Source organism: Manis pentadactyla, chromosome 14, assembly GCF_030020395.1.
Source record: "Manis pentadactyla isolate mManPen7 chromosome 14, mManPen7.hap1, whole genome shotgun sequence".
Taxonomy (NCBI): domain Eukaryota; kingdom Metazoa; phylum Chordata; class Mammalia; order Pholidota; family Manidae; genus Manis; species Manis pentadactyla.
In genome coordinates, this window is record NC_080032.1 from 3,791,355 (window position 1) to 3,806,255 (window position 14,901).

Sequence of the window (14,901 nt, forward strand, 5' to 3'; positions counted from 1 at the left end):
CTAGCCCCTCTTTCCCCGCCAGAGGTCAGGGGTGGGACTCAGACGAGGCCCCACCCTTAGGTGCTTTCCTTAGGTCCCCTCATTAAAAAAACAAGACACCCCCCATCACTCTCAACGCTTAGGAAATGCCAAGAATTTTGGAAGCTGAGAGCCAGGAAACTGTTTGAAGACCAAATAGACATAAGTACATAAATCACAGTACCACACACACCCTCTCAGAAAACTGCCCTCATGCGAGCTCAGAGCTGCTGCCGAAGTGTGTGGGGAGAAATTAGGCATGAGGCTCAGAGACGCCTGTCGTTCTTCCCACCGCTGGAGGGGATAGGGCAGGCAGCACCAGGAAGCCACAGCCAGCATGGCTTGAGGTCAACTGCGCAGAGCAAAGCAGCCAGGCCAAGGGAGGCTGGGACGAGCCAGGTCAAAGCTCTGGGGAGGGCAAGATGGAAGGAGCATCGCCCTGTCCAGTGCCCCCAGCAACTAGACCCCCTCCTTCCACGGCCCAACTGCCTTCCTGCCTGGGGCTCTTCCCCCTGTGTTCAGCCAGTCCAAGGGCATGTCCCTCATGACGAAGACCCTCACAAACAGGACAGCAGTATGTGATCCAGGGTGAGTGGGTTTCTGAGAGGAGAAGGGGGAAAGCATTCTGGGCCCCTTTTCCGTATCTTACTGCCGTCTGCACTCAACAAGTTAGCCTGGACTTTACCACGAACAGGGGTACCTTCACAGGCCATCAGATCACTTTTAATGGTTGCTTGCCTCGGCTCTAGCCAAGAGCCCTTGCAGAACCCACCCCATCATAACCCACCCTGAGCCCCCGACTACCATGCCACGGCGTCACCGGCAGACCAGGGCACAGCCAGGCACCCTTTCCTACCTCCAGCATCGGGACTCGGCTCGGAACCCCTGGATGTTGTTGTCCCCTCCAATCAGGTACACAAAGTTGTTGAGCACCGCGATGCCCTGGTTGGACATTCGGGGGGCCAGGGAGGCAGTGAAGTGTTTCCACTCTCCCAGCAGGGGATTCAGGTACTTGGCCTGGTCGCTGAGGACAGTGGACGGCGTGGAGTGAATGCCCCCAAAGCCCACGACACACTGGAAGTCTGACCGCAGCTCTGTCTGCGGGCCCTGCAGGCTGGGCTGCAGGCTCTCATTCTGGTGGTACATGAGGGCACTGGCTACCGTGTCCCTCAGCGGGCTGGGGTCCAGCTTGTCATGCAGCCGCTGGAGGACCTCAGCTTCCATCAGGGGAAACCGCACCGTCTCGAGGAGCTTCGGGGGCTCGTGCAGTGAGATCTGGTCGGCCTGCACCTGCTCCAGAGTGTAATGGTAGAGCAGGGCGCCCTCGTACACCTCAGTCTCGCAGGAGACCTCTAAGCGGTTGCTGCTCAGGAGGGAGTAGACCTTCTCCAGGGGAAGCTGGCGGTACTTGTCAGTTCGTGAGAAGGCCACAAAGTTTTTAAGGATGTAGGTGTCCAGCTGCTCGGTCAGGCGGCTTAAGTCAAACAGCTCTGCCAGGCGGTAGACATCAAGGATGTTTTCTTCATCCACCCAGGACATGAGGAAATCACAGCAGAAATGGATGATTTCTGGGATCTGTGAAGGGAGCAAACCCCAATCAAGCCTGGGCTGGGAATGGTGTCTGGGTGCAGGAGACAGAGGATAATGGTGACATGGCCAATGCAGCTGCCAGTTACAGTGCCCCCCCACCATCCCCAACCTCTCCTGACACGTGGGCCTGGTGTGGCCACTCTCCAGTGACACATTAGAGCCAGCTGGGGCTCACTGCATTCTGCCTAGGGTTAAATCCCAGCTCCGGAGTGATCTGCAGCATGTTCTTAACCATTCTGAGCCCCAGTTTCCTCCCCCATAAAATAAATATGGTTAAGGTAGAGAAGGATAAATTGAAGACGAGACCATACAGGGTGCACCTGACACAGAACGGACCTGTTCCGACTGAAAGCACTGGACCTCCAGAAAACAGGGAAGCAGCATACAGCCCTCGAGTCAGCAACCCCCGATCAGGAAGGCACCGGGGCCTCTTACCCTCCCAGCTCTCGGGAAGATATGGGGCTCTTTTCTCCTGCCACCAACCCCACAGCTGGAGGCCCAGCCAAAGCTGTGGGCCCAGGGAACCCACCCTTGCTCAGCAGTGGGTCCCTGAACCACCCAGGCACTAAAGAACTGCCAGCAGAGTGTTCCCACTTGCCTGGCATGCATCCTGGGAACCTGACCCAGATCTGGAAAAGCTGGAAGCCATCCTGCCTGCTCTGAGGCCTGCTCGACTCAAACACAGGGGCTCCAGACAGCCATCACCTCCCCTCTCCCAAATATGCAAAAGAGCCAGTGGATGGGAAGGAGGGCAAGAGAACAGTGCTGAGGTGGGAGCCAGAAAGGGGGCAGAAGGGTCAAGGCCCCTGTGATCAGACAGCCAAAGCGCAGCAGGGCACAGCGCTCTAGGAAAGCTGCCCAGGAATCGCTGAACTCCTAGGAAAAGAGAACTTGGAATTTCTCTAAAAATGGGAATACCTTGCTTATCATTACCAATTAACCACTGCACAGAGTAACTCTGCTGGCATGTGAAGTTATTAATAAACATTTTAAATCTTTTGTCTTTATTTTTTCTGATTCAAAAGACATTTAGTGCTTGCCAGGTGCTGAACTAAGGGCTGAATGAAAACCTGCAAGGTGCCAGGCCTGCGTCTGCCCCACACAGGATGCCCCCCTCTAGTGCTCTGTCAGGTCCTGAAAGTCTTTGCTTGACCATCCATTTCTCTCCTTTAGCAGGCTCTTCTGCTTTGCCACTTCTTCCTAAAATGCTGTGTCTCATCTGCTTGGGGCCAGGACACTGAAGGCCAAGCTCTGGGTGGAAGGCAAGAGCAAACAGCCCTGAGTGGGCCTGAGAAGCAGCATCTGAAGAACTCAGCGACTAAGTTACCCACTCTTCCGATCAGAGCAGCAGGCCATCTGTAGGGGAAGCCCACAGAGGTATTGCCCCAGGCCCGCCAAGGGCAGGAGCCCCACAGGAGGCTCAGAGAACGGAACCCTAGCCACGGGTGACCCAGTGGTAGGATCTCCTGGGAACTCCAACCAGGTCTGACCACACAGCATCTGCTTCTGAGCTAGCACAGGGAACAGCACATGGTGTGCAAGGGGATAGCTGCCGGCTGCACCAACAAACATGATCTGGTGGGCCTCTGGCTGTGGAACTGTTATGCTGAGTAAGGCTTACTTTAAAAACAAAATTGCATAGAAACCCAACATGTTAAAACTAAGACAAAGCAAAAGTTGCCAGAGGTGAAGTGGGCACCCCCTGCCCTATGCTTTCCTTGCAGTGGCTTCAGAGGCCCCACGGAGCACCAGCCAAACCTCCACTGTGAGCGAGGGGGACACAGCAGGTCTCTGGGCAGATGGCAGGAGGGGAATAGTGTCTGGGAAGATGGTTTGGTGTCGACGTGTATGACGGATGCAGGGACAGGCAGGAGGCAGGGGTCAGCTTGGGGAGCAATGAGATGGAGGCCAGGGCCAGGATGAGGATGTGGACATAAGAGAGTGGAGACAGCTGCAGGCAATATTTGCAAGGACAACTCATGTAAACCTGGACACAGAGAAGGTACATGGAAGTGCTCAGGGGACAAAGGCTCTGAGCCCAGGGAGCTGGCGGAATGGCCACAGGGCACACAGACCAGGGGAACTGAGAGGGAGTACGTCAGATGGGGAGGCAATGCCTCTGGGTGGAGAGGGTCTGAGGCTACTGAACATGGAGTTAAGTATTCCAAGGCCAGAGAGCTAGATGAGGGTTCTGGATAGGGACACACAAGGTCTCTGAATAAAAGAAGGTAGGGAAATTCTATCCTAAAGGCGGTCATGGCTCAACTCCAGCTGCCCATCACATATGGCAAGGGGAGCTGTACTCAAACCCACCAAGTAACGGCAGCTGGGGGCCGAGATGGCTCTGCCATGCAGGGTGGGGTCTCCAGACACCCAGGGACAAACTTGGTTTCCCTGTATGAGCTTTTTCTGACTGCCCCAGACGTGCTCTGACCTGAAGGTCAGAATAATGAACTCAGCATAGCATTACATTTCACTTTCAAGAAATGTGGGAAGAGATATCTCTTAAGCAGCTTGAACTGTCTGACAGCTCCTGTGAGCAAAGGAGCCATAACTGCACCAACCCGGAGCCAGGGTGATCTTCTCAAACTAAGTCACTGTCAAAGTTTCAAAACGTTTGAGTTCTGTATGGAAACAAGTATTCAAAGTTGAACAACAAAAATAATAGTAGTTTCAAGTAGATTAACAAGGCCAAGTGCACAGGATGGGCAGAAAGGCCTGGGAGACACAGGGAAGCTCAGCCTCACCAAATGCCAGGGCCAGGTCACACTGGGCATCACCCGCTCAGCCTCGGGACGAGCCAACTTGTTTCCATGCGGGGTCTCTTCAGTGTCAGGGAGACCCAGAGGGGAAGGGACCAGACAGGCAGAGGCAGAAGGAAAAGCAGAGGCGGGGCCTGGGCCTGGAGGCACTCAGAGCAGCTCAGTTTTCTGAGCCAGGCGCCATCTGAGGGCGTCCGACCCGCAGGCCCCTTCCCTGCCTGCCCCACCCTCACATCACTGCCCAGTGGGCACCCAGGGAAACCCCACGTGGGAATGAGTCTGCTGTACTGGAGGAAGAGAGCCTCACCTGAAGCTGGCAGGCAGCGACCAGCGTCTCCTGGACGTTGCTCAGGCTGAGCTCCAACTCAGAGGTGTATATGAAATGCAGGATTTGGCACATGGCATTGTAGGACACACCGTGGATCAGGACCTCTTCCTGTTCCATCTCCTTCAACCCCCCAGCAAACATTCCTCTGCAAAGTGAAGACACAACACATGAAACTCTTATCAATCTGTATCACTCAGGATGCCAGCTCAGGCCCCACAGACAGAGAGCAACTGGAACAGTGGTGGGCTGACCTGGCAGCAGACACTGGCTCACGCTGGGCTGGACACCGAGTCATGCCAGGGAAGGAGCCCACAAGCTCCTGATCAAGTATGGGAGCCACTCTAGAAATTACCCTGTTTCCATGTGCCACAGGGAGTCAAGTCACACATGAGCCTCCCGCAAGCAGGAACCACATCCAGCTTACTTTCTGCTGCATTTACTAGTACATTTCCTGATCACAACAGCCCAGAGCATGTTCTGAATGAATGAGTGGGGAACAATAAGTCATTCCACTCAATATGTATTTACTCAGTGTCTACTAAATGCCAGGTACCTATCAGAGCAGGAGGAGTAACAGTGAGGTAAAGCAGCAAGATTCCTTCATACATGGAGTTCGAGGCCAACCGACAAAGAACCATGGTGTTTCTGAGTGAGGAAATACTAGGAATGGGGACAACAGGACACCTGACGTAGGAGTGCCTGGCTGGGAAGGAGGAGCGGGAGGAGGGGATGTGGGGCAGAAACAGGCCCACTCTGAGGCACAGAGAGGAGGCTGGGCATGAAACCTCACCAGTCAGGGAACGGCGCTCCAGGTGGAGGAGATGGGTGCCCAGGCCCGGGACAAGGATGAACTTAGCATGCAAGGCAGCCAGGGCGAGGAGGAGGTGAGCAAGAGGTGAGACAGGGCCAGGTCCTGCTACCCCTGGGCAGGATGGAGTCTTGATTAAAACCCATGCATGGCAGGAGCTGACTTTTCAGGAACAGGAAGGTTCCTGCAGGCTGGGCGAGGGCTGTGAGGCTGGAGAGCTGTAGAGGAGGTTACCAGGCTGGGCAGAGGACAGGCTGAGGGCTGACTCTAGGGGAGTACAGGAGAAACCTTAACAAGAATGGGACAGACGATCTTGTCAAATATTTAAGAGCCATTTCTATATTCTCTTTTGAATCGTCCAGATTCTTTGCCCATTTGCTAAACAAATCCACTGTCTTATCAATTTGAAGAAATCTGCCATTTTTAGACCCAGTTGAGTGTTTTTCTCTACCTCAGATCTTTATCACCATACATAAGTTTGACTGTTTTGAATGCAAATTTCTCATTTTCTTTTTTGCCTGTGAGTTTTGCGTCAAACTTAGAAAAAAGCTTTCTCCTTCTGAGATTAAATTAAAGACATTTCCCCATGTTTTCCTCTAGTTTATGTGTTTAATCTCTTGCATTTAGTATTGTTGATTCACCTGAAATTTATTTTGGTACAACACGTGAAACAAGGGTCCAACTTTACATTTTCCCAGATAGTAGCCCCGTCACCACCTTCCCCCGACCAGGAGGCCACCTTCATCACATGCAAAGTTTGTGTCTGTTTCCAAACCCCGAGCCTAACCCAAGAAGCTTCCAACTGTGTACAGAAGCGGTTTCGATCACTGCAGCCCCACAACACACACCAACACAGGGTACAGCCAACCTCCTTTCCCTACCTTTCTTTTAGACAACCCTGGCCATTGCTTGCTTTTTAGCATTTGAACTTTAGAAACAGTTTGTGTAATTCTCCCAATAAAGCCTCTTGGTATTTTTACTAAGAATGTGTTGAACACTTAAGCTGATGGAGAGAGCAAGCACCTCTGTGACGGACATGTACTTTCCTACCTAGCAGGCCAGTCTCTGGCTCTCTGGAGGTCCTGCAGGTCACCTTCCCACAGACCTGGCACCTGTAAGTTCACTCACTCCACAGGAAGCCCTTCAGGGTGCTTTCCTGTGCTCTGTGGTCCTTGATTCTCTCTCGGGGGTGCTACGGCTGACTCTCCTGGACTGTGCGACTGCAGGACCTCTGTGACCACGCTGGCAACAGTGGGGAGGCAGCGCTAGAGCACCGACCCCCCACAGCAGGGTTTGGGAGCTTAGATTGACTCACACAAATACTGTCATCTTAAGAAAGGATCCATGGGATGTGAGGACCCTGAGAGGAGAGGGGAGAGAGGATATATGACACTTTGGGGGCAATCAGAAAAACTGGAATATGGACTCAATATCAGATGAACTTATGGAATGCCTGCAAATACTTTTAGATTTTAGTGGTATTACAGATGTCAAAGAAGGTCCTTATTCTTAGAGGTGCCTTGAAGTATTTCCAGATAAACAGTCATGTCTGCAACTTACTCTGAAATGAATGTGATACAATCTTAATAATGGATGAATCTGAGCAAAAGGCACAGGTGTTCATTCTACCTATTTTTCAACTTTTGTGTAGGACTCATATCTTTCAAAATAAGAGTAGGGGAAAAAAGGCCAAAGAAAAATAAAATTATTCATTTGTATTGTTGTGCTTAATAAAAAATGAATGTTTAATTCTTTATCATAATCTTACTTCTTTTCTGTAACTGAAGTAATGTCAAAATAAAAGAAAGAACTTTTAAAATGATGTTCACACCTCATACCCATTAGGATGGCCACTATCAAAAGAGAAACAACAAGAGTTGGTGAGAATGTGTAGAAATTGAAACCCTTGTGCAATGTTAACGGGAATGTAAATTGAAGCAGCCACTGTGGAAAAAAGTATGGTGGTTCCTCAGAAAATTAAATATAGAATTATCTTATGATCTGGCAATCCCATTTCTAGGTATATACTCAAAAGAACTGAAAGCAGAGTCTTGAAAAAGTATCTGTACACCCATGTTTATAGCAGCATTTTTCACAATAACCAAGAGGTGCATACAACCCAAGTGCCCACCGACAGATGAATAAATAATATGCGATCCATCAGTACAATGAAATATTGTTCAGCCTTAAAAGGGAAGGAAAATTCTGACACAGGCTACACCACGGATGAACCTTGAGGACATTGTGCTAAGTGAAAGAAACCAGTCATAAAAGAACAAATAAAATTTTTATAGATCATCAAATTCATACAAACAGAAGGTGGAATGGTGGTCCCCAGGGGCTGGGGAAGGAGAATGGCAAGTTGTTTAATGATTCAGTTTTAAAAGATAAGAAAGTTCTTAAGATTAGATGTACAACGGGGTGAATATACTTAACACTATACCCTTAAAAATGGCTAAGATGTAAATTTTATGTTATGTGTTTTTTTAAATCACAATTAAAAAAAAAAAAGGATGTTCACCAGGTACCCAGAAAGAGGATGAACCCAGTAAGTGGTGAGCACAGACACAACCCCAACACTCTACCTAACAAGGGCACCTCTACTGCCAGGATGTCACAACCAGATGTCACAAGGTGCCCTGAGCTGCCTCTGATGTACAGCAAGGTGAACATTTCCTGTGTCAGCCCGTTCAGGCCCTTGATCCCTCCTCCAAACCCATCAGGCCAAGTGTTTTCAAGGTTTCTGCTAGAGAAACACTGTAGCCATTCCTTGTATAATGTCACGCACACAGTGGAGTCGGGTCAGTACCTCATATCCAAACACCTCAATATTTCCAAAGCAAAATGTATTAAGATACACACTAAGTATGATAAAAATATAATTGGACTCATAGCAGCTCAGGGTGCAATTTTGTAGCTTATATGTTTGTGCTAAACTTACAAAAATGAAAAAAACAGAAACCTGTGGAAAAAATGTTGACACAGGAGAACCCAGCTTTCCCCTCCCCACTGAAAGATCCACGATTTGTCAGCTATCTGCTAACAAAAACAGGTCTGGGAGCCCTCCAGAGCACCCTAAGTTTTAGCAACACACTGGGACAAAAAACAAAACACCTCTTAATTTCAGAGCCTTTGGGGTTTCAGAATTATGGAAAGTATTTACAAAAAGAAACAATGTGTAGATGAACAGGAACATTCACAAATGGTTACGATGCTTTTTGGGGGTGAGATGGGAGGGCAGGGTTAAAGTGCTTTCAGTTTTTTCACACCTGAAGTGTTTTAGCTGCAGGAATGGATATGGAATGTTCCGGCATGCCCATCACCTGTGTTTGGATAGCTACAGGCTATGTGACCTTTGATTGATACCAGAAAAATTTTCTTATAGTGCAAGGTTTTAATCAAACAAGCAACTAGCTTTTGTTCCAAGAACTCAATGCACCTGGGCTAGGACCTACTGCTCTGCCATTTACATGGGCATGGTAGGGCTCTCCACGTGAGGTCCCACTGAAAATTTCACATAGTCATTTATAAATGAGCTGTAATTTTCCTCTGTGGGTCCAATTTTGATATCAATGTTACATAACTTTCTAAAAAAATCTGGAGACTTCCTTTATCTTTCTCTAGGAAAGTTTAAATGGCATTGGAGTCTGTTTCTAAAAGGCACATTCCCTGGGACATATCTGGGCTTCATGATTTTGTGGCAAATATATCGCTTTCTCTTACGGGTAAAGTTCTGTCAATTTATATGTTCTACAAAATCATCAATTTTATCCAAATTTTCAAAATCACAGGCTTTGAGTTAAGCAAAGCTGCCTATTTTATAATTCATACATGGTATGCAAACTGAGTGAGGGCTGGGTGGCCCAGGGAGGCTACAGGACAGAGCTCTGGGCTGCCTGTACATGCAGGGGAGAGGAGGAGCTAGGAACCAGCCCACAATAGACAGGGCAAAGCGGGCAGGGTCAGGGGAGCCAGGAGATGTGCAGGGGACAGTTACTAACACAAGCCAAAAAAGAAGACCTAAGACGCAGTCTGACCAGCCAATTCCTAAACTGCGTACAAGGTCCACACCAACAAAGGCTTCCTGCATGGGAGCACTCTGCCTGCAACAGGTCAGCAGCCTTCTGCAGGGAGGAGCCGGCCCTGAGAGCCAGAGGCTGGGGAGGGGAAGGCTCCCCAGAGCAGGAGGCACTCAGCTGGGCCTGGCAGAACAGAACACTCTGCAGGGCCGGGAGAGCAGTACTGCTGAGGAACAGCAGAAGCAAAGAGGCAAGAACGCCCAGAGCTCGACTGGCCCACAGTGCATCTGCCTCAGGGGTCCTCTAGGCAAGGCAAGTGCACAGACGTGGGAGGCGAGACTGAGACAGGTGCACCTCCCCGAGGGCTGCATGCCAGGGAACCCACAGCCACATGTGGCCTCTGAACCCTGTGCCCCCAAACACAGGGACAACTCTGCCAGCCAGAAATGCATCATGCATGTCTTACAACTCTACATCTCAAAAGTGGTTCCTGTTCCTCACGAAAAAAATCAGTGCATGAGTCCTTTGGTCTCCCTTTCCCCGGCTCAATCCCCAGAGTTCACTGTGTGTCCTTCCAGATCTTCAAGGCGGCTCATCCTGCACCCTCTTGCCCTTACGCACAGAGCCCACCCTTCTGCACAGAGCCCACCCTCCTGCTCAGTAGGCTCTGATCCACCTGTTTGTAAACAGCTGCACCAGACACCCGCAAAATGGAAGGGCCGTCAGCCCCCCACCAGGTTGCTCAGCACCTGGAATGACATCCCACAGAACAGACACCTAGACACCCACAGCAGGGCCCAGGGTACAGGCCAGCCCACCCTCCAAAGCCCTTCTCTCTACCCTTGCCCACATTATGTGTTACAAACCTTCCACATTTTTGCCAGTCTTACTGGGTAAAAATGGTCCTTTATCATTTTAACCTAAATCAAATAACTGAAATGAGTAATAATGAACACGCTAAAGCTTGGGAATGACCTACTTCAAATTATATATCTATGTGTAACTCTGGAGCCCCTCAATGTTGTCACTCCCTCTCTGGTCCCCAATGGAAGGGAGTACCAGCATGCACATGACAGCACTTGAGAGGGCTACAGAAAGTGCCAGGATTCGCTCCTGGAGGATCCAAAGAGCCACAGGCTTTCAATCAGGGAAAAGCAGCATCTGTAAGTGTCCTTTAGGAAGAGCGGTATGACAGCAACAGTCAGGACAGTCCACATGGGGAGAGGAGATCAGGCCTGTAAGTCAAGGAAATGCCGCTGGCTCCACAGCGCCGTCGGCCTCTCCTATACAGGCCCTAAGCCAGCTGCCCCCATCAGGTCTGCTGACCCCCAGTCCTCCCTGCAGGTGGCTCTTAGCAACCCCACCCAGCCCACTGTCCTGTATGTTACCTTGAAGCTCAATAAAAGCTTCAGCTGAACCCCCCATGAACTGAAGGAACATTACCCTCCCTGGACTTGTCTGCCCCAAGACACCACTGGATCACACTCTCCTTCTAGAGAATAGGAGACACCTAAACCATAAAGAAATATCGTGCAAGGGCAAAATAAATAAATAAATAAATACAGTGCTCAATAGCTCCTAAACCCAAACAATGAGAACTGGAACCAAGATGTGAAGACAAAATGATCAAACTGAATGGGAGCTGGCCATGGAGGGCCCCACGTCTCTGTGCATGAGGGCAGTGGCGTCAATTCTCCCCAAAGTGCCAAGTGCTCAGATGGCATCATGCAGGAGACCATAAAAAACCCCAGGGAGCCACAGAACTCACAAGGAGGGGCAGAGGTGGAGATCCTCAGGATGAGAAGGTTTAAGCCAGAAAGTGGATGGCTGAGGAAGGGGCGCAAAAGGGGTGACTCACACATCGAGTAGCTGTGCAGGCCATGCGTACACTGTCCTAACCACTGGCCGCAGCTCAGCACCCACAGAGGCCAGAGGTCCTGAGTGGTGAGCAGGGCTCAGGCGGGCTTCTAGCCAGCATTAAAAGAACACCATTGTTAGAGGGGGGGTGGTAACTGAAACACTAAGGTGTAAAGAATGACAATGTTTCAAGGAAGATGTGTATGTGTATAAAGAGAAAGCAAATATGACAAAATGTTAACAACTGGTATTCAGGTATTCATAATGCTATTAGATTGTCCAGATATAAAAATTTTCAAAATGAAATGTTGGAGAAACCAGAGGAAAGCAGAAAGAAAATCTGTTTTATACCAAGATATTGTACTTACAGCAGAAAATTCATTTTATAAAATACATTATTACAAGTAAAGCCAACCATATCATCTTTGAAAAAAAAGAAAACATGACAAGACAGCAGAACGTAAACACGAAGACCTCTGCCTCTGCCTCTCTCTCTCTTTGCTGATCAAGTCGTCACAACAGGCAGGTGGAGAAGCTTGGGTAAGCAAGGCACTTGGCGCTTCATACCAACAGAACTCCTACGGAGCCAGGTTTACCTGTTATTTTACTTGTAAGGTGCACATAACTCACCGGAAGTAATCACAGGATGCAGCCAACAGGATGCGATGAGCCTCAATGTGTCTTCCCTCCACCACGAGGACGACGTCAAAGAGGATGCCACTGTCCCGAAGGGCCAGCAGCCCCCGGAGTAGGGCCTGGGAGTGCTGTGTGCTCCGGTAGGTGTTGTTGACGCAGTGTGGGTGAGCGGGCTGCGCAGACAACTTGCACAGCTGGGTGAACTCCTGCTCTTCCGCCATCCTGACCACCACACCAGACCACTACTGCGGCCGTCAGCTGGCAAGACAGAGGGGATGGCAAATAAGCCAGGGAAGTCAACACCCACCCTGCACAAAATGGCCAGCCCTGCTCCCAGCGGCACCTGCTGCCCATGACTTCTGTTCCTCCCTCCAGCTCACCATGCTTCCCATGTGGTCTTAAACTCCCTCTCCCCTCCCACCACACGTCCAAACTTGGGGCCTTCTTCCTGATGACCTGTGGCCCTTCATTGCCAAGATTCTTCATCCCATTTTATCTCTTTCAGCATCGCTGGGGAAATTGAAGGGTTCTGAAGACAGACCAAGCTAGGCTGGGGCCCCCACTCCACCACAGACTTACCGCATGACCAACCTGAGTCTCAGGTTCCTCAACAGAAAAAAGGGAAATAAAAGCACCCAGCCTGTTGGGGAAATCTAAAATTGGTAAACATTGAACATGAAGTACCAGCACAGACCAGGTCCTAAGAGCTCTTCCTCCTTTCCACTGAGAAAAAACAAAACTGGGTTCCCCCATGCAGGAATAGATGTATAAAAATGACAACAGGCCTGAGCGGCAGTCAGGAGACCCAGGGGAGGTGCCTTCTTTTACCAAGATTCTGAGAGTCAAGCACAGGAACTTCAATTAAACCTGGTGCATTTGACATCACCTGTATCGTTTTAAATTAAAGGCTACTTTCTAAAAATTGAGTATTTCAGAAAGTGCAAACTAATTTGAATAGCAGCCTTAGAAACCCAATCAGTAAAAACACCTTCTGCAAACATGCTTTGGCCGCATATTCCAAACTAACCAGAAGCAACTGTGGACAGTCAGGGGCCCTGGGTCAGGCTGTCCAGTTCTGCACCGCGCTGTGGGGCAGGACTGCACTCTCTCCAGCCCACTGGCAGGCAGGGCCCAGGCACCACCTGCCACACACGCTGTGAACATCTGCCTTTCCTACCTCCCACCATTCCACTGTCCTCTCCCCCAATTTGTTTCTTCTCCAATTTCCTACTGTATCTTTAAAAGAAAAAAATGAAAAATAGATCCTACTGTGAAACCTGACAAAAAGAGGCTTTCCTCCTGGATACTGGGGCTCAGGAGCACCACTCCCATTGCTACCTCCTTCTCTCCCTTCCCTGGGACCTGCCAGCTCCAGGCCCTCCACTGACTCCCATCCCGCATGCTCACTTCTCTGTGCTGGCCCCCTGTGTATCTCCCAGTCCTGGGACTTCTGCCCACCTACCCCTCCTTCCTCCCGACCCTGGACTGGCTCATGTAAAGACTGCTGGGACAGAGGCATATATCCCCAGCTGACCACCTCTCCTGCCTTGAAATTCTGGCCTACAGCAATGCCCCCCTTTTGGACCTCTTCCCTTCAGCCAACACATCCCACCCTAGTCCACCCCTTTTTTCCAAGTCTACCCTGCATTCCCAAATGCACCTCTGGCTCAACACCTAATCCAGTCACCATTTCCATGTCAGAAACCTTATGGTCTCAACGATCTCTATACCTTTTTATCCCTTGTGTCCTATCAGACCCTCTAGTTCCAGTTCCTTCTCCTCTCTCATCTCAGATGGCCACCATTATGGGTCAGACCACAGCAAGTTATGATGTCCCAAGTGGTTTCCTTCCCCTAACCCCTTCCTCCCCACCTCCCCTGCCAGGCTGCACAAGGGTCCTCAAATGGCCCATGAATGTGTCACTTGGCTTCTTGAGCCTCCCTACTGCCTCCTGCTTGGGGCTCGCATGACCTGGCTCAAAATACCCCTTCCTCTGTACCCTGTCACTAGCCCTTAGACCAAAAGGGACAACCTGTCATCGTTTGAAAACCTTGAGATTCCCACCTAGGCCCTTCTCTCTTTCTAACTCCGTATTGGTCAAGATCTAGCTTGAACGCTTTCCCCTCTGTCACCACATCAAGAACATGTCAGGAATGCTCCACTACTGACGGTGGTCCTATCTACTCACCAGGAAGAGATTCTGTGTCTTAGAGGGTTGAAGCTTTACCTTACACCTCAAAGTCCCGTGGCAGACTGCACCACTTGCAAACCACGTGACTCCAGGCACTTAGCTCATTATCTACAGGCCTTAGCTTTTTTCCTTACCACCATGACCGCCACGAAGTCAAGAAGGCCTCCTCTTCTGGGACTGGCTGTGAGGATTAAATCAGCCCCTCTGCCCTGCTGGGTGGAAACGTAAGCAGCTACACCTACTTATCAAGCACCATCTAAGGAACTAAGCTAGGTGCTGAGAGGAATGTGAAGAAATATGAAGCAATTCCCTGCTCTGAAGGAGCACAGCTCAGACAGCGATGCATTCAAGACCACACATCACAGTCTTCTTGTTCATAAAGCAATCACTAGTCGTGACCAAATGCCCACCTTCAGGGGACTGGGTACTGTGGCGCAGTGACTCCCCGCATTAGCCAACTAGATGGGCCATCTGGAACTCAAGCTAGTCACCAGTGTAGAGAAACCTCAGAGCTGCACAGAGACCAGCATGCTGCAGGGTACACACAGTACAATTTCATTTACAAAAAACTTTAAAAACACATAAAATACTGTCCAGTATTGCTTACAGGTAAGTGTTAAGGTATAAAATAGTAAAGACACATTACAGGAATTCAAAGTCACAATTAAAAGGGCATGTTTTATTTCCTTAAA

At 49.8% G+C, this 14,901-nt stretch overlaps 1 protein-coding gene across 4 annotated transcripts in view; it reads right to left on the reverse strand.

The window, feature by feature from the left end:
• KLHL22 (kelch like family member 22) overlaps positions 1 to 14,901 on the reverse strand; it is a 33,088-nt gene that overhangs the window by 16,523 nt on the left and 1,664 nt on the right. Inside the window, exons 2-5 of one of the 4 annotated variants that reach the window (XM_057491622.1) lie at positions 12,598 to 12,658; positions 12,013 to 12,276; positions 4,678 to 4,843; positions 875 to 1,593 (exon numbers count right to left, since the gene is read on the reverse strand). In XM_057491622.1, the coding sequence (XP_057347605.1) occupies positions 875 to 1,593; positions 4,678 to 4,843; positions 12,013 to 12,239 (1,112 nt within the window). In that variant the 5' untranslated portion in view covers positions 12,240 to 12,276; positions 12,598 to 12,658. Of the gene's footprint in view, positions 1 to 874; positions 1,594 to 4,677; positions 4,844 to 12,012; positions 13,797 to 14,901 lie in introns of those variants that run through there. The other 3 variants (XM_057491620.1, XM_057491621.1, XM_057491623.1) reach the window with 3 other exon arrangements.